We start from the raw sequence: 19,924 nt of genomic DNA on the forward strand, positions 1-19,924 counted from the left end.
TGAGAGACCTTCCCAGAGCACCACCTTCCTGCCCACTGCTTACTTGCTGCCACCACATATGCCTGTAGTCCTCCTTAAATGCTTTAGATGTGCTTCTTTTTGAAGGACTATTTGAATGAACCATCTTTTACACTCCTCTAGTCAAGGCTATGGTTTTTCCAACAGTCATGTATGGATGTGAGAATTGGACGGTGAAGAAAGCTGAGCGCCGAAGAATTGATGCTTTTGAACTGTGGTGTTGGAGAAGACTCTTGAGAGTCCCTTGGACTGCAAGGAGATCCAATCAGTCCATCCTAAAGGAGATCAGTCCTGGGTGTTCATTGGAAGGACTGATGCTGAAGCTGAAACTCTAATACTTTGGCCACCTCATGCAAAGAGTTGACTCATTGGAAAAGACCCTAATGCTGGGAAGGATTGGGGGCAGGAGGAGAAGGGAGTGACAGAGGATGAGATGGTTGGATGGCATCACCAACTCGATGGACATGGGTTTGGGTGGACTCTGGGAGTTGGTGATGGACAGGGAGGCCTGGCGTGCTGTGGTTCATGGGGTCACAAAGAGTGGACTGAATTAAACTGAACTTCCCATAACTGCTCCATTCCTTCCAATCCAGTTGTTGGCTGTCTCCCTCCCTCTTACCTTCCCCCTGCCTTTTAATCCTCTCTCAGCTCTTTCTTGCCTCTTTGCTTGTTCCCCATCCCCCATATTGTGTTTTCTCACTCTGAGGTCTTACTTGAAATGCCATTGGTCCAGAGATTATAGATCTAACCAGATGAAGTAACTTCTAGCTAAGAATTTTTTTTGGTTACAGTAATTAGGAGGTAAGTGTGTTCCCTAGTGGCCATAGCATTTTCTCTTCATCTTTGTTCTTATAAAGAAATCCCTTGACATACCACATAGTAAAGCCTGTTGGACGAACAAATGTTCTTTACTGGTCTAGTTCATCCAGTAATATTCAGTGCTTTTTTATAGTAGCTAACTTCAGCTCACTTGATGTGTGGCACTAATTTGTGCATTCCTTTAAGTGATGTAATATTCTTATGCTATTTTTAACTATTCAGTCTTGTGCTCAAGTTTAAAAGTTGGTTGCAAGTATCTTTCAGTATAACCAGGATATATATTTTTTAATAAATAAAAGTAATAAGTACTATCTTTAATTATTTAATGTGTTATTTAAATGTATTTAAAGTGTTATTTAATGCTACACTTTTATACTACCTGCTGGTTCTGAACCAAGATGATTGCCTCAGTTAAGGCTAGTGAGCAACCTTTTACTCACAGCATACAAGGAGGGAAGAGGAGCCCAGTGTGGGAAACAGCTCAGCACAGAGGTTAATACCCTCCTGAGCTGAATTTAACTGCAATGTGAATTCTTTTAGCAATGACAGCTTTGACATTAGTACCTTGAAGCTAAGTGACGGTGAAATGGCCAAACCCTTCTCTAGACTAGAAATCAGAGAGACCCTTGAGGTTGTTGCTGTTTAATTGCCAAGTTGTATCCAACTCTTTGTGACCCCACAGAGGTAGCCTACCAGGCTCCCACAAAGTGAAAGCAGAAACAAAACATCCTCGTGGTGAGTGGAGGGTAAAGCTGGTCTAGCATCTCTAGATCTACATAGATTCAAGTTGGCACAGGGACAATTAAGGAGAAACTCTGTAGATGAGGTCACATGCTTTGGACAGACTTGGAGACTGAGAATAGCTTACCAATAGTATGTGTACTGGGGCTGCAAGGGTCCCTTGTAAGTAGTGTGGGAGATGGCAGGAAATTAGTGTTGTGAGGGGAAAGAAAGATAAGCATACAAACAGATGGCCTAGAGATCCTCATCTAAACTTTTTGAAGGCCTCACTGATTTGCAACTGAACGAGATTGAAACTTACACAAGAGCCACACCATGTATCTGTATGTAGTTTGGTAAATTGTGCTTAAATGACTGTGAAACTCTATAGCTTATTATTAGTGAGCATTCAGTTTATTAAAAATTATTTTATTGTCTTATAAAAACCTCAACATACATTCACCAATATTATTTGAAAGGATGTATGTCAAAACCTTGGTGTTTATCTTTTGTCGGTGAGATTAATTTATGTGTTTGGCTTATCTACATTTTCTAATTTGGCCAGTTAACCAAGTGTTATTTATGTAATCTGTGTATTTAATGTACTGTGGTGACCGTTTGGGTCATTACTCTCTGCTTTGTTTTCATAGCCTGGCTTATAAAAAGGTCTTTGTTTTCAAGGTCTAAGTCCAGGGAGTATGGCCGAGAAGTGTTTTAACAGAGGATGGAGGCTTCATGAGGTGAAGGAAAAAGGTGGTTGGGATCTGGAGAAGGGGAGGAAGCCTGGCAAGGGGAGACACCCAAGGGGAGGCAGGGCACAGAGCCGTCTCCAAATGTGCCCTACAGAATGGGTTGACTGCTTAAGGATGGGTGCTGAGAAGCCACCGCCTCCAAGATCACTGTGGGTAAAGCCCCCTTGTGGAAGGAGTGCCTCTGTTGAATCAGGAAGACTGGCAGGTTTAGCAATGGTAGTGGGACCACTGGGAATAGAGGACTAGGACTGCCCCTGTCCTCTCTCCCCCTCTCCTATAATACCTGATATTGGACTCTCAGTAACTCTGAATTAGGTTCTTATGCTGGATTGAGTTTGGTTACATTCCCAAAGTAAATGGACCAGTAAAGTTGATTTCTGTCTAGATTGAGGCTGGAAGAAGGCCTGACTCTGACCCAGTGGGTTGCACATCATCCCCACCTTCCTGATGTTGCCTTCAAAGGGTCTTTCTCATTGACATATTCACACATAGGGTATTAAAAAAAAACCAATACCATTACCTTATATAATCCTTCACACTTCATATAAAATGGATGCTCATTTAAAGATATCAATTAATTCAATGAAAAGGTTCTTGTGATTGATATCCAGATGATTAATTATGTAAGTGAAACATCTCCTCTAATTAAGGAAGAGAAACAGCTGGTGCAGTGCTGCATGGTTTTGGAAAATGGAAGTAGCCTCTGAAGATAAGCATTAGTGGAGAGTCTAATGTGACTTTGAGATAATCTCTGTCATATTTCAGTAGTCTGTACTGACTTTTCCTCGAGGATTCATGAAATTGAAGAATTTGGCCTTGCAAAGTCACTGAAATATTGACTCACTCATCCCGTGCCTAGAAACACATGAGAGGCTTAACACTATGTGCGTTATCAGGACAGACCTCTTTTAAAGTGAAAGAATGATCACTCCTCTTGTTCAGACATGATGCCAGTGGACCCATTTGATTAAAAAAATAAAAGAGGACAGGTATTTTTTAACTCTACATTGTCTTATTTTCCCAGAAATAGCTCTCTTCTCCTGAAAAAGACAATAAATGCTCCTCTGAGTGAACGTGATTGCTTGATTCCTTCTAATTCTAACCATATGACACCTATTATGCCTTATTTAACTGATGACATATGGTTTTCCCTTCTTAACTACTTTTACAACAAATCTTTATTACATCCCTCAAAAATAATTTCCATACATTGCAAGTTCACGCTGTGTATGTCCTTGTTCTATGCACAACATGGACTTCCTTGTCTCTTAGAACAGTCATACTGAGTGTGGGAAGCATTTTTCTCTTGATTTTTAAATACAAGGCATAAAGTAATTAGGTGACTTGCCCAAGTCTAAATTCAAGTGGAATTTAGACTGGGACCATTTGTGTCTGGCTTCAGAGGCCAAGCTTTAAATACTACCCTCTCCTTGAAGGGATCCAGTCCCCCTCAAGCTCAGTCACCCTATACCTCATTCTATTTTTAATTTTTTAAATAGAGTTTAAAGCTTCCTAGCTTCTGGGTGTTGTAGACTGCTGTTTGATTAATCCTCACCTCCACTTCCGCTAGAATATGAACCTGAGTGTCGAGATCTCTCCTTTTCGTTGCTACAGAACAGCACCTAGAATGGTATCTGGAATGGCAGAGGCATGTTTGTCCAATAAATGGAAATAATTGGCAGGGCTTTGATTTTCTGCCTTCTTGTTCCCAGGCTAAGAGAAAGACAGACTTACGTGGACAATTAAGGAATAACATGAAAAGTACCCTAAGAGAGTTAGGAAGACGGCTAGTGAAATCACAGAGATCTCACTGATGGGCTGTTACTCGCTCTGAGTATTATGGATCGAAGAAGGGCGTGGAGAGCAAGAGCAGATAAAATCTCAGAAGCAAGAAGTCGGGGTTTGAGTGGGAAATGGTGAAGTAGTCTTATGTGTCTCACAGCCTGTGAAGAGGCACATTACTCAGTCTGGGGGTTCGTCCTGCAGGGTCCCTAAGGACACTGAACCAGCGGTTATCATAGCCTTTGTTATATTCTTTATACTTTACTATTTACCTCCCAGTCTCACCAATGAGGCTGCAAGATCTTTAATGCAAGGACTATGATGATTTGATCCCTTTTAGATAGGGACTTTGCCTTAATTATTTTTGTCTTCTCATAGCTTATTATGGTGCTGGTACTTGGTGGTCCTCAGTACCTGTATTGGGTCAGTCATTTTCATTTAGTCATGTGTGACTCTTGTAATTCCATGAACTATAGCCTGCCAGGCTCCTCTGTCCATGAGATTTCCCAGGGAAGAACACTGGAGTGGGTCGCCATTCCCTTCTCCAGGGAATCTTCCTAACCCAGGGGTCAAATCCAGGGCTCCTGCATTGCAGGCAGGCTCTTTATCGACTAAGCCACCAAGGAAGCCCAGTACATATATGTGCTGTGCTTAGTCAGTCAGTCATGTCCAACTGTTTGTGACCCCACAGACTGTAGCCTGCCAGGCTCCTCTGTCCAAGGGGATTCTCTAGGCAAGAATACTGGAGCGGGTTCCCATGCTCTCCTCCAGGGGAACTTCCCTTCCCAGGGATCAAACCCAGGTCTCCTACACTGCAGGCAGATTCTTTACCATCTGAGTCACCAGGGGAGCCCAGTATATGTATAATGGATAATAAATGGACAACGAATGAATTAGTGGTGAATGAAGGAATGAGTGAATGACATGGCTTAATAGCAGTTTATTTAAAAAGAGTTTTGAATTTAAGTTGAGCAGCAAAAATAGCTAATGTGGTCTTAGGTAGAATAACAAAAGTATAGTGCCTGATATCTGAGTATCTAGAATCTTGGAATTTCAGAGATTAGAAATGATGGGGAAACTGAGACTAGACGTGTGAGATGCCTTGCTCATGGTTCCACCCCAAGTTTGTGGTCAAAGTAGGATTTGCATTTAGAGATCACGACTCTCAGTTAAATTTGCTTTTTACAAGTTCTAAAAATACTATATATATATATATATATATATATATATATATATATATGTATATTCTGTGCTGGTCAGACCACAACAGTAGCAGACTGTGCAGTTCTGAGCTATACACTTAAAGATCTATAGCTGCAAAGTAGCATCTGTCCACGAAAGGATGATGCAGATGCTAGCGGAAAGTGGAAACCATATCACGTGAAGATGAGATGAAGACAGTAGGATATTTCACCTAGAGAAGAAAATACTTGCAAAGGGTCAGAATGTACTTTCAAAAGTGAATGGGAAAACATAGTATATCTGTCCTAATATTTTAAAATAGATAAGTTATTCTTCCTTTGCTCCAGAGAGGAAAAACAGAAGCCATGTGTAGAAACCATAGAGAAATAAATTTCAACTCAATATGAAAAAAATGGTCTTTCAAAATTAGAATTGACCAAGAATAAAATTCCAATCGATTAATATATATGCAAGAAGAGGGTAGATGATTATGTCAGGATGAGATTGTGAGATCCTTTAGAGTAGAGATCATATTTTAGTTGTATTTCCCTTAGACCTTGAATTATGCCTGGTTTGGCTTTAGTTACTCAGTCATGCCCGACTCTTGTGACCCCATGGACTGCAGAACGTCAGGCTCCTTTGTCCATGGGATTTCTGAGGCAAGAAAACTATAGAGTGGATTACCATTTGCTTCTCCAGGGAATCTTCTGGACCCAGGGATGAAACCCGCATCTCCTGCACATGTCTCCTTCATTGCATGTGGATTCTTTACCCCTGAGTCACCAGGGAAGTCCCAGGATAATGCCTGGCACATAGTATATGCTCTCTTAAGATTTGTTATGTGTCTTTTTAAAAAGAATTCTTTCATGGGTTCGGTGAGCATGGAAGTGAATAGGAATATACTGTATTATGAACTCAAGGGCTTTTGGAACACTTAGGTTTATGATCCTTTGATAAGCAAAGTAATGTATCAATACTTAATGAAGCAAGTCATTTCATGCTATTACAAGTAAAAGCCAGTGGAATTGTTGTTCCCTTCAAACTTTGCTAAGCCCTGTGGTGTTGCATTTTTGTTCTTCCCTTAGGAGAAGGAAAGATTTGCTACAACCCTTGTCTTACACAAAGGCAATCACAGCTAGTTACATCTCTGTACCTGGTGATGAAACTAAAATTTCATGTGGAAGTTTAAATAGAGTTTGTTTGTACAGATAGCCTACGACCAATTTATGGAAACATGTGAATGATGGTTATGTCTATAGATTCACACTTTTCAAAGTGATGACTAACCTAGAAAAGCAGATTTTTCCACAGAGTCCTATATCCTATTTAGGCTGTCACCTTTAAAAAATGTTTTAACAAATATCTTAAATATCACTTCAGGAAACTTACTTTTCACTGAATATTTTATTTTCAGAATGTGTTGGTTTGACATTTGTCCTTTTTTTGTGTGTGTGTGGCCACAGAAGTGTCATTCCTTTCAGTATATGCAGAGGTCATTTGAAGGAGACAAAGAAAGCTTTCTTTAGATTACTGTGTTAGCCACAGAAAGCTGTGAAAATCTAAATAATAATAAGGCAATTATTTGATTTGTTATTTTCATCTTATTCCTTGAGAATTTTTACAGTTTACTTTTTCCAAAATGGTCATGCCTATTTATATGCTCAAAAATCTATATCGATTTCCCACTAAGGTCTTTCATATGCTATGGGATTAATTTTCATTCTTATCACATTTATCTGTTTTTATGAAATATTATCATCTTAGTTCCATTTCAAATAATGCTGCTGCATTAGCCATAAAGTTATTCATGAGGTATTTGGTTGTGATTCTAACTTATTTTTAAAGAACCATATACTATAAATATAGCAAGGTGCTTCTGAGAATTCATGATTTGGTGTTACCCATTTAATGATGTTATTAAAAATTTTCCCTAGTTGTTAATTCCATGCACCTAAATGGAATAGATTTTGTGTTCTGTGCATTCCTAATATGTAGCTTGTTCAGGACCTTTCATATATATGCACTTAACTGGAAGAGTCTAAGGTATTTCCCAAATAAAAACCAATATCTTTTTTCTCTCTCCTTTATGAGTTATAAAACACTTTTCCTCCCCTTCTTCTTTAATTTATTTGCCAGAGATTTTTCTGCTCTGGGGATGAAAATGGAAGACCAGGGAAGAAAGTTGATGAGACAGAGATGATTCAAATATCTGAAATATTTTATCCTCACTCGATATAAAGTATTTTTTCTCTTTTCCAATAACCATCATTTTCCTTGATCTTGGAATCACTCAAAACCTAGCCACTGAGTCCTGTATAAACTAATGCTTTGTCTCAAGATGTGGAGAAAGATAAAATACTGATACCTGTACAGAGGTACTAGCTTGATTATATTTACAGTTATGAGATACTGCAAATTTAAGAATGCCAATTTTTTCTCATCACTGAGTATTTATTATATATAACAAATACATGGGAAAGAAAAAACTATATTGTGTGATATAAATAGTTTATTTACATTACAGAAAAAACATCAAGACAATGTATACTATTTCAAATATATCCATACATAATCAAATATAGCTGTAGTACATGTTTTCATTGGTGTAGATTACCACAAATGCAAGGCAACATGTGTAGATCTCTTGTCTTATTCTTTTGTCTATAATACTGTATTGTGTAGTCCAAGCTTTCGGTAGTCCAGCCACTGTGCAACATGCTCCCTTTAGATTAACCTCGTGGACGCTCTTGTTGTGTTGTCTGAACTGTAGTGCCCTGTATTTTGCTTCTGTCTGTGAATTCTGTTGCTTCTGGGGCATTTCCTAGAAGGTTGGAAAGTTTACAAATCTTAGTCCAGTGCTATTACCTGAAGTCCAGTCCCACAAAAACAGAGTGAAGTTGTAGATTAAGCAAATCATTAAAATATTTCAGATGTAAGAATTTATTAGCAGAAGCTGGAATTACTTTGGAAGAGATTTTTGGTTTTGTTTTTGCTTCTCCTTGCAGTTGTCTTTAAGTGTCTATGAAGGAGAACTGAAGATCAGAGATGGGAGTTCAAGAGGAATACATGTACCTAGTCTGCGACTGCTTACTCATTAAGGCAAGAAGAATGACTCAGCACAATGCAATCAAGCAAGTGTGAGCCCATCTAATCTCACGTTAAAGTCTTCAACAACTTTATATTTTAAACATCCCAAGGGTGAATGTTATATTGATATTTCAATGCTAAAAGTTTAAATTTTATCAAACCAGAGAATGAGCCAACTGTTAATATAGGATCTGTAAAGAAAAGGGGTATTGTTTTGGTTCAACCTAATATCATTTTTGTATATGAATACTATAAGCTAGAGACATAAATTGGTACTGATTATTTAGCTTCTATACAAGGCTAATACTCAAATTATTTAAAGAGCTCTGATCTTTTATGATAAAGCAATGCTTTGATGATACAAATAAAAATAATAATATAGAGTTCATATAAAATCCTATTATAATAGCCTATAGAGTATCAGAAAATACATATTCATATATATGTTCATATATGAATAAATGTATATAGTGTATATATGTATATATATATGATTTGGAGAGGGAAGCAGATCTGTCAAAATGAACATGGAGCTGGAAGCCACATTCCTCAAAAGTAAAGAGAAGACAGATTTTGTTTTTACATGGAAAGTGAAAACAGATGTGTGCCTAAAAAAGTGGCCAGCCTACTGTGGGGCTCAATTTAGGTTATCTTGAATAGCATAATACAAACATTATGACCAGTGGAAGGGGCAGTATGAGTGATGATGAAATGCACAAGCTCTGATATTAGGCGACCTAGACTTCATTTCTGCCCTGGTTGCTAACCTGTGTACACTCAGCAGCTTGCTGTCTTCTCATACCTGAGTGCCTATCTTGAAAATGGGGATAATTGTTCCCTCTTCATAAAGTTTTCACATGTATATTTATTTGTGTGTGTGTGTGTACACATATATGACACACACACACAGACACACACACATAGAGACACACAATTTCTGGGGGGATAAGGACCCTATGTATCCCAGGTTTTATTATGTATGGAAATGAAACTGTGATTAATAAGACTTTTAAACATCTGCTCAAGCATTGAAAGTTCTGCATTTTTGTTAGTACATGAAGTAGCAAATCAAATTATGAGATTAGATCTATTACATATGAATTTCATTTTTCATATGCTGATATTGCTTAGATATTAGAAGGCTCAAGACCCTTGGAGTAATATGGCACAACTTCCTGTGTTTTAGATGCTTTTCTATCTTTTCTTTTACACTTAGTGTTTTTGATTTAGGTTATTTTTACACTCCCCAGAATCTATTTTAATGTAATCCATTGACTCACTTGGCATCTAAACATGAGAGTCGAGTTGATGAACTCAACTTGGCTTCGAGCAGCACACAGCTCCCGTTGATGATCTTCCCTTAAGCCTCTAGGCCAGGGAAGGATTTATGAACCACATTTTGTCTTTTTTCAAGAGCAAATGCCACACTTGTCCTCAAAGAAGATAGCACAATACAGATACTGAGATATATTAGGACTTTTATTTTCTACAGATATGATACTTTTATTTTCTTGTCTTCTGAAAATAATTTTTTGGGAAACATTTTGATTTACTGTAGAGCTGCACAAACGATTGAAAGTCTAAATGCCTTGTGAATTTGGCAGAAACCTTGAAAAACTTCCTTGGAACTCTTCTCTTGAGCAGAGTGAAATCAGATCAGAACAGAATATCTTCAATAACATTTCTGGTTAGACCAGGATATAAATAATATGCATTTGGTCTGGAATTTATTTCTTGGTTACCATGAATTTACACGCTAATGAAGTTAAGCACTTACCCGGGCTCTGTCCTCTACTCCAAGCCCATTGTCAGAGATTAGTAATTATTCTTTTTTTCTGTTGAAACTGGATGAGATCTCTGTATTGCTCTCAACCCAACTCTCCAGGAAATAATTACTGTTTGGATTGTTCTGGGGTTTGATATGAAAGCTTCTTGTGAAATTTGCTGTGTGTTTCCACGTTTTCATGTACTACAACATGATCATTCTCACCATAATTATTTTCTTTGAATTTTGTGATTAAAGTTATTTTGCTAAGTTAAGATAAACATGAATTTGTTGTTTATATCAAATAAGTTAAAAATGGTTATACCTGAGAGTTATACTTAGAAATATAAGTGCTATAAGTGAGAGCTATAATTTAATATTTTCCTGGGTCTTCTATAAAATCTATTCTGATCTTATTTGGCATGCTGAGATCTTCCCAACCCATGGATTGAACCTGGGTCTTCTGCATTACAGGTCGATTCTTTACCTTCTGAGCCACTAGGAAGCGTGAGTAAGGAAATGCTGGTCATTTAAACAGTCTGTTAGTAGTTTGAATGAAGACTGACTTTATAGTTAGAAGTGAAGAGCATATTTAAACAAAGACTGGCATTACACATTAGAAGAGGAAAGAAAAGGTCTTTTCTTAGAAAATAAATAATCCTCATCAAAATGCAAAAATAAGGAAAAAATTTGTACTACTCCAGCGGGAAAGTCATTGTCTTTCCATTTGGCTATTTAAATGTTATGATGAAGAAATAGGACTCTAGAGAATGGATGGTTGTGGAGTCCATGAAGGGACCTGTAATTAGAGTGATTTGACTCAGACAAGGAGGAATGATGTATCCCTTTATGTGGGTGACCATTGAGTGTAGTTACTGACCTTGTGATGCAAAGAACTACCACACAGATGACGGCAATCTGAATCGTTCCAATCACAGCTGCGATTAAGACGTACTGAAATCTGACAGGGCCAGGAACAACATACAGTACACTGTAATCCTTTTTTTCACAGTGTTGTCCAGTATAACCAGCATCACACCTGGAACAAATGATAGCGTCCAGTTACCTAAAGCCGCAGTACTCATTTTTATAGTTGGCCTATGGCCATTTCTCTTCATTTTGAAATTAGGGCCTTTTGTTTCCTTTTCCTGCCTTTAAAAAATAGTACTTTGTAGATTTGTTTCTCAAATACTTATTTTCAATAAGATATCTTTGTGTTTTTTATTTCAAAGATACGTGGTTTCTTTTTATACTTATAATAATAGAGATTGAAGATAGGAGGGTTGGTAGATGATAGTGATAGTATAGGGAGATGATAGAAGCCCAGGAATAACTGTTCTATTTTTTTTCAGGTGAGCTTTACATTTTATTTAACTTGCTCTTTAATTAACCTAAGTCAACATAATTACTTGGGAAAAGGCTTGTTCCTGATGACATGAGTATAAAAAATAATGCTATTTATTTATTTTTTGGATAAAGCATTCTCTATTGAATAGTTAGAATGTGTTAAAAGATATCTTAGGGCCAGAGGTACAGCAAGACTGATTTCTTTAATTTACTGGTCATAAAGTTGTCTGCTTATGTTAGAGAGTTGAATTTCAGTAGTAAAAAGGTAATTACAATGTAGGCAACAAGGTTTAGCAAAACAAGCCCATGTGTAGTCATCTGAGAATGAAGACTGCCTCTCTGTCAATCAGCCCTCATCAGAAAGCTCAGGTAGATGTGTTAGAATCAGCAGTTGACCATGAAATGAGGAAACAGCTCACATGAGAATAACACTAGTGGGGATCAACTTGTCATTGACTTTGTGCAACTATTTTAGTACCTCACTTTGAATGTCTCATAACTGTATCCTAGGACCTGTGGTTTCTGCATCAGGAGGATTTAATGATGAGAGCTCTGCTGAGAATGACAGAATAGTGAGAGCAGCTCCTCAGTCGGCCCGACTCTGCTGGAAGGCAGGTGCTCATGTGCTCAGTGAAGGAAAATATGAAAGGAAGATAGATCTTGAGAAAAAGAGAGAGAGAGGAAGGAAGGAAGACAGAAGGATAAGATGAAGAAAATGAAGGAGGGGAAAGAGATGAAAAGGGGAGGGGGAGAAGGGAGGGAAGAGAAAAAGAGAGAGACACTCCTTTCCCTGTATAGCAATATGCAACCTGTTTCACCATTTGCCACTTGTATGTGCTGTTAGTTTGGAAAAGATGACCTACCCAAAGCAACCATGTTATCTGACTTAGAGTGAGGCCTCATCCAGTCATTTGAGAAATATTTGTCAAGTCTCTAATCTGTGCCAAGCACTGCCTTGCATCCATGGGAAAGAGTGGTGAATGAACCAGAGGAAGCCGTGACTTTAAGGAACTTGTAATGCCCAAGGTACAATTTCAAATTCTACCAGCAGAGTGTATATAATGATGTGTTACATAGTACTTGGGTATGGAAGGTACACAGATATTGTTTTCTTGTGTGTGTGTGTGTGTGTGTAGGAGAGGCAGAAAAAAGAGTGGCTGCTGATCACCCACTCAGGCAGATACCATCCAGAATTTAGTTTCTACATTTTTACTTTATGCATTTAAAAGTTAAAGGGTGAAATCCTTACCTGCAGGATGGCTCCTGCATATTGATGGAATGTTCACACTTCCCATGCATGCAGAAGCCGTTGTAGTGTTCTGGGCAAGGGATGTGGTGTTCTCTGGCACTTTCTTCTAATTTGTTAGCATTCTCTGTGAATACAGATAAAAGCAACATCCCCTGTAAATACTTTCTTAGCCCGGTAAGATCAACCAGGATATTAAGAAGCAAAGCTACAGTAGGCAAAAATATTTAAAAGGGCAAGAATTAAAAGGCCATATTTCAGAAGAAAGACAGAGAAAGAACTGAAAGACAGATGTCTTTCAATTGTGTTTCGAGATGAAACTGCAAAATTACCCAGTGCTTTTCATGCTTTTATGTAATTTCCTACATCTTTAAGAGCCAGTAATGTTTCTATGAGTTGTCAGACAGCTTTAACTTTCCTTGTGTAGAGACAGTACATTGATCATAAAATAATTCAGGAAGAAATATCCTATTTTGTGAATTTCAAAACCCCGCATAATGTCCCTAAAAGTAAATTGCTGCAGTGCCTTGACACTCTCTCCATGTGGGAGCTTAAAAGTTAAAATATGGCCGTGTTCAATTGTTAAACAGAAGTTTTCCAAACCAAATGCAAATTTCAACAAATGTATTCTTTCAGGCTTTTTTCATCTACAGTGAACATGAATTTTCCTAGCACCCGCACATTTTCTTATTGCCTAAATAATGCTATTGAAAGAGCAAATGTTATTTCAGAATCACTTATATAGATCCTAACACAGTATTTCTAAATGCTGTGAGTATATTCTAATTCATAATATTTGGCCTATGTTTACAATGTCATGTGAAACTTAAACTTATGATAAAGAAAAAACTTCTGTTCTAAAATGAACCCTTTCCTCTGTCATTAAGTCTTGTTTTCTCATGTTTCTATAAAGATAGTAAATATTTTTCCTGACCTTTGTTAGTTTAAATACATTTGCTTCCCGTTTGTAATACTATCTCTAAGCAGTCTTTTGATTCTTTACATGTTCATTTTATAATGTAAAGTTTTGCCTTTTTTGAGTTTCTTCTATAATCTGAGACCTGATATACTTTAAGATTCTTGCCTAAAGTATGAGAAATGTAAGTCTCTTGACTTTTCATTTCCCTGGAGGTCCAGTGGTTAAGACTCCAAGCTTCCAATGCAAGGGGCACAGGTTTGATCCCTGTTCAGGGAGCTAAGATCCCACATGCCATGTTGCATGGCCTCCAAAGTATAAAAATAATAATGCTTTTCAGGACCACAGTAATTGGTCAGCAGTATGGTTTTTTTTCCAGCGATGGAAGATTGAGAATAAATTACTATTTTTATGAAACAGATTATCTCCTACAATTTCTATACAGGGGTATAGCTTTTCTTTTATTATAGTGCATTCTTATAATTTTTTACTGTCCATCATGTGTGCATGCCAGGTCGCTTCAGTCGAGTCTGACTCTGTGACTCCATGAACCTGCCAGGCTCCCCTGTCCATGGGATTCTTTAGGCAAGAACACTGGAGTGGGTTGCTGTGCCGTCCTCCAGGGAATCTTCCCAACCCGGGGATCGAACCTGGGGCTCCTGCGGCTCCTGTGCTGCAGGCAGATTCTTTACTGCCGAGCCACCGGGGAGGCCCCTTACTGTCCATCATAGATGATTACTATATTCATCATGAGAAAAAATGTTCCTTCAGTATTATTGAAGTAGGCAAATGTATTATTTATGTTTAAGCAGAGCTATAAAAACCTTTAAATTTCAATACCTAGGTTGTCATCTGAAAAATATTAAAATTTGAAGTAAATTGTTAAATATGTTACGTGCTTTCTTGTATAGGGATATTTGTGCACAGAGGTATGAGGGTAATATTTCAAATTGCATACCCAAAGAATAAAGGACTAATCATAAGGATGCTGAAGAGACTGGCAATGGCATTTCAACCATTCCTTTGTTTTACATCTGTGTCTCTTTACCTATTTAGGTGATCTTTTGTTTGCTTTGTAATATTTCTACTTTGATAATTACTATTAAACTGCAAGAACCATTTTCATAGAAAAGACAAATATATAGAACTTTCTCTTCTGGTTTCTTCCATTCTTCCAAGTCACTATGGTGTTTTTGGTAACAAATAGTGCCTGCAGGAAGCAAACAACACCCAAACTGAAATGGATAGTGTGGAGTCAGATTTCCAATATGGGAGTATGTGACCAAAATGGAAGCAGGATGACTGCAGAATTTGGATACACCTTGAGAGGGCTTGTGGTCATTCATGAAGCCATGAAGACTGGACTCATCCTGTGCCTTGGTCAGAAGGCAATAAGCCAAAGTGGACAAACTGCACACCTGCTGCTGAAAGATGACTTGAGCAGTGGGGTTTGCCAGCCTCAGTGCTGATGTAATGAACCAGCACTGATTTCCACTCTTATTTCTGGATCTTCTCCCCAGAACAAACTATTCAACCTTCTATTTAGTGTTCGTTAGTAACTCTTCAGTGCTTCTGCACACCTGCATGTCGGGGAATTTTCTGTAACTTCCCTACAATCCACGTATATACTGTGATTTCAGTGGTAGTCTTTTTCAAACACATCTTATTAGGGCTATTTTATTTTTCCGTCAGTTGCAAAAGTAGAGATGAAGAAAAGAAGATCAAGCTTTTCTTAACTCAGATCCATTTTTATTTATTTATTTATTTTTAAAATTTTTTTATTTTTTCATTTATTTTTATTAGTTAGAGGCTAATTACTTTACAGTATTGCAGTGGTTTTTGTCATACATTGAAATGAATTAGCCATGGATTTACATGTATTCCCCATCCCGATCCCCCCTCCCACCTCCCTCTCTACCTGATCCCTCTGGGTCTTCCTAGTGCACCAGGCCCGAGCACTTGTCTCATGCATCCAACCTGGGCCGGTGATCTGTTTCACCTTAGATATTATACATGTTTCGATGCTGTTCTCTCGAAACATCCCACCCTCGCCTTCTCCCACAGAGTCCAAAAGTCTGTTCTATACATCTGTGTCTTTTTCTGTTTTGCATATAGGGTTATCATTACCATCTTTCTAAATTCCATATATATGTGTTAGTATACTGTAATGGTCTTTATCTTTCTGGCTTAACTTCACTCTGTATAATTGGCTCCAGTTTCATCCATCTCATTAGAACTGATTCAAATGAATTCTTTTTAATGGCTGAGTAATATTCCATGGTGTATATGTACCACAGCTTCCTTATCCATTCGTCTGCTGAATGGGCATCTAGGTTGCTTCCATGTCCTGGCTATTATAAACAGTGCTGCGATGAACATTGGGGTGCATGTGTCTCTTTCAGATTAACTCAGATCCATTTTTAAGGCTATTTTATTTTTAACTCTGTCCCTCACCCCATACTGTTTTTTGTTTTTTCTGAATTTGTACCATGTCCACAATTAGGAACTGAAGTTTAAGGGCAAAATGAGAGCTTATCTGAGTGGTATTGTTGCCTTACTGTAGTAAGAGCTGGATGTTTTCACAAAGTTCATTATCTAGACAGGATGATCAAGTGGGAGGGCAATAGTCTCCATCATAAAATCTGCTAATTAGTTTACATCATTCCTTATGAGCTTGGAGTGCTCTGTTATGCTGCTCATAGGATACTGTCAAATAAGAAAGTTAGATTGAAAATAAATGAGTAGAAGAAATGATCCCTGGGCAAGAAAATGAGGAATCATCAATATATGTCAACAAATTTATAGTCAACCCAAACAAGCAAACCAGTTGATTGAAAACCTGAATATATAACCACTTCTAGTAATGCAATAGACATGTTTCAGAAATGAGATTTGAGTGTATTAAGAAGGGTAGAAGCGCAGAAATCTAATATACAAACCAAATGTGTGTATGAACCGTAGTGGGTATTTGTGATCCTGATGTTTATGCATAGGCACTGAAGCAATAACAAAGCATTTAAAGATTTTAAATCATAGAAAAATGATACTTTGGAAGTCTGTATGTTTTCTCCAGTGGTTGATGATTTACGTATCAACTTTTCTCCATTTAAAAAGAGATTTAATGTGAGGATTGTGCACCTTCTTCTAAGAGAGCGAGTGATGATGCTAGAAACTTTCCATATCTTTGTTTAAAATCTTTGTCCAGTTTCCTGTTTTAAATGTTTACAAATGGTTTGTTCTGAATGAGATCCTGACTTCTTAAAGGAACAGTTTCTGGTATAATCTGAGTTACTTGCAGCCAGTCAAGAGCTATAGAAGTAGTCTGCTTTAAAACACAGCTACATGTATAGTTTCTGTCCTGGTGCTTTCAGGGAAGAGACACAGCAAGCTGAAGAGACAGAAGAAATGGTGAATGGCAAAACCTGGCTTTAATCACAAGTCTAGTAAGATAAGTGGACAGAAAGTGGACAGAGCCAGGCATAGCAATTCAGAGACTTAAATCAGTGCAGCCCAGAGTAGGGTGTGTGTGGATGTGTTTTTCATTACCCCCACTTTCTTCCCCCAGAGTTAGAAACAAGATGGCATTCAGGAATTAATCTGTCAAAGCAGGACATGATCTACTAAGCAGAAATGTGACTGTAAAATTCAACTAAAACTATCCCAATGTCTGAAGGAAGGAGGATTCCCTTAGGATAAGGGCTAGAGCTTGGCAAAAGAAGCATCTGAATGTCATGTTGTGTCACCTGTTCCAGTGCTCTCAGGCTTCTGGGCCCTGGGAAGCCAACTTTAGCTAGTAAACCCAGTCCCCAGCTGCAGATACGGCTGCACTAGACTGTTAGTGTCTGATGCTAGGACATATTCACGTAGTCAACAACCGAGTTCTCTTGTTTTGATGTTCTGCTTCCTAAATAGTCTTAAAATAACTGGACATTTATGCAGCCTACACATTGGGAACGACTTTGACACTACCACCTGGCCATCTTATCCACTTGACAGTTATATATTTCATTGGAGTGAACTGATTGGTTCTGCGCTTCCATACATGTTAGAGGCACAAGTCACCTTTCTTCAGCCTACTGAATTCTGAGGGTTTGTAAGGTCAAATTTCTGCACCTAGAGGCTAAAGGACCAGACCCTATCCACGGTGCATCACAGTCTGGGAGGACTTTGGGGGCTGGTAAGATGATATTTGTCTGGAGATATTCCTATTTTGCTTTAATCAGGACTTTTAAAAAATATATAATTTTTAAAATTTATTTTTGGCTGTGCTAGGTCTTGGTTGCTGCACAGGCATTTCTCTAGTTGTGAGTAGGGGCTACTCCCCAGTTGCAGCGTGCAGGCTTCTCATTGCAGTGCTTTCTCTTGTTTCAGAACACTGGTTCTAGGTGTGCAAGCTTTCAGTACTTGCGGTTCCCAGGTTCCAGAACACAGGCTCAGTAGTTGTGGCGCACTGGCTTTGTGCTCCAAGGCATGTGGGATCTCCCTGGACAGGGATCGAACCCATGTCTCTTGCATTGGCAGGAGGATTCTTTACCACTGAACCACCAGGGAAGCCTCAGGACTTTCTTTAGAATATGTCTACAAAGTTTTTAGGCTCTCAATTCCCCAGGGGGAGTCTGATTCTGTGTAAGGCTTTTAAAGTAAGTTGGAAAAATCCTAGAGATATCATCAGAATTTAGAGGATGCTTTAGAGAGGGAGATTTCCACTGCACATTTTCAAGCAACCAGATCTGTTCAATAGGGGAAATGAGTTAAAGAGTGAAGTGGTGAGTTTGAACATTTTTCAGATGTGTTACTATTTCTCAGATACTATAGAGTGTTAACGGTAGATTGGATTGTTTCAGACCTCTAGGTTCTTTGATTTTTAAGAGTAATATTTATTTGTAATATGAATATTTACTTGCAATAAATTACTAATATTAATATTTCTTGAAAAATATTACTTTTGATATCCTAGGAAAAGGAAGTAGAGAAATAATGACATTATTTAGATAAGAAAATCACTTTGCTTAAATTATGGGGACATCTTACTATTTTAAAGGGTGTAAAATATCTTATTTAACTTATATGCAGAGTACATCATGAGAAATGCTGGGCTGGAAGAAGCACAAGCTGGAATCAAGATTACCAGGAGAAGTATCAATAACTTCAGATATGCAGATGATACCACCCTTATGTCAGAAAGTGAAGAGGAGCTAAAAAAACCTCTTGATGAAAGTGAAGGAGGAGAGTGAAAAAGTTGGCTTAAAGATCAACATTCAGAAAACTAAGATCATGGCATCTGGTCCCATCACTTCATGGGAAATAGATGGGGAAACAGTGGAAACAGTGTCACACTTTATTTTTGGGGGCTCCAAAATCACTGCAGATGGTGATTGCAGCCATGAAATTAAAAGACACTTACTCCTTGGAAGGAAAGTTATGACCAACCTAGACAGCATATTAAAAAGCAGAGACATTGCTTTACCAACAAAGGTCCATCTAGTCAAGGCTATGGTTTTTCCAGTGGTCATGTATGGATGTGAGAGTTGGATGGTGAAGAAAGCTGAGCGCTGAAGAATTGATGCTCTTGAACTGTGGTGTTAGAGAAGACTCTTGAGAGTCCCTTGGACTGCAAGGACATCCAACCAGTCCATCCTAAAGGAGATCAGTCCTGGGTGTTCATTGGAAGGACTGATGCTGAAGGTGAAACTCCAATACTTTGGCCACCTCATGCAAAGAGTTGACTCATTGGAAAAGACCCTGATCCTGGGAGGGGTTGGGGACAGAAGGAGAAGGGGACAACAGAGGATGAGATGGCTGGATGGCATCACCAACTCGATGGACATGGGTTTGGGTGGACTCTGGGAGTTGGTGATGGACAGGGAGACCTGGCGTGCTGCTATTCATGAGGTCCCAGAGTTGGACACGACTGAGTGACTGAACTGAACTGAAAATATCTTAAGTATTTACTATGTCTATAATTCAGACATTCTAGCATAAAATGATCTTCACCACATATTGTCTTCCTTGTGGGGAACAAAATGCTGTGGATCTTACTTCAGTTTTTAACGTCATGAATTATCTTGACAAATGGATGCATATGAATTGTACAATGTGTATTATCTTCTCAAGTCTCTTTTCCTGTGGGTATACAAAATGTGCCGCATTTTTCCAGAAAAATGAAATTTCCATTTTGGGTGTCTTTATTTAATACTTTTATTTTTCATATTTATAACAGTACAAGGAAACCCTAGCAACTGAGATAGTCCTATACCTACACACCTGTTGTGATTATTTGATTTTATTCT

At 38.2% G+C, this 19,924-nt stretch overlaps 1 protein-coding gene across 1 annotated transcript in view; it reads right to left on the bottom strand.

The window, feature by feature from the left end:
• Positions 1–7,764: 7,764 nt before the first annotated feature.
• TMEFF2 (transmembrane protein with EGF like and two follistatin like domains 2) overlaps positions 7,765–19,924 on the bottom strand; it is a 271,758-nt gene continuing 259,598 nt past the window's right edge. The window contains exons 8-10 of the mRNA XM_070458470.1: positions 12,722–12,845; positions 11,006–11,164; positions 7,765–8,094 (exon numbers count right to left, since the gene is read on the bottom strand). Coding sequence (XP_070314571.1) covers positions 7,998–8,094; positions 11,006–11,164; positions 12,722–12,845 — 380 coding nt within the window. The 3' untranslated portion in view covers positions 7,765–7,997. The remainder of the gene's footprint in view (positions 8,095–11,005; positions 11,165–12,721; positions 12,846–19,924) is intronic.

This window comes from Odocoileus virginianus, chromosome 30 (genome assembly GCF_023699985.2).
Source record: "Odocoileus virginianus isolate 20LAN1187 ecotype Illinois chromosome 30, Ovbor_1.2, whole genome shotgun sequence".
Taxonomy (NCBI): domain Eukaryota; kingdom Metazoa; phylum Chordata; class Mammalia; order Artiodactyla; family Cervidae; genus Odocoileus; species Odocoileus virginianus.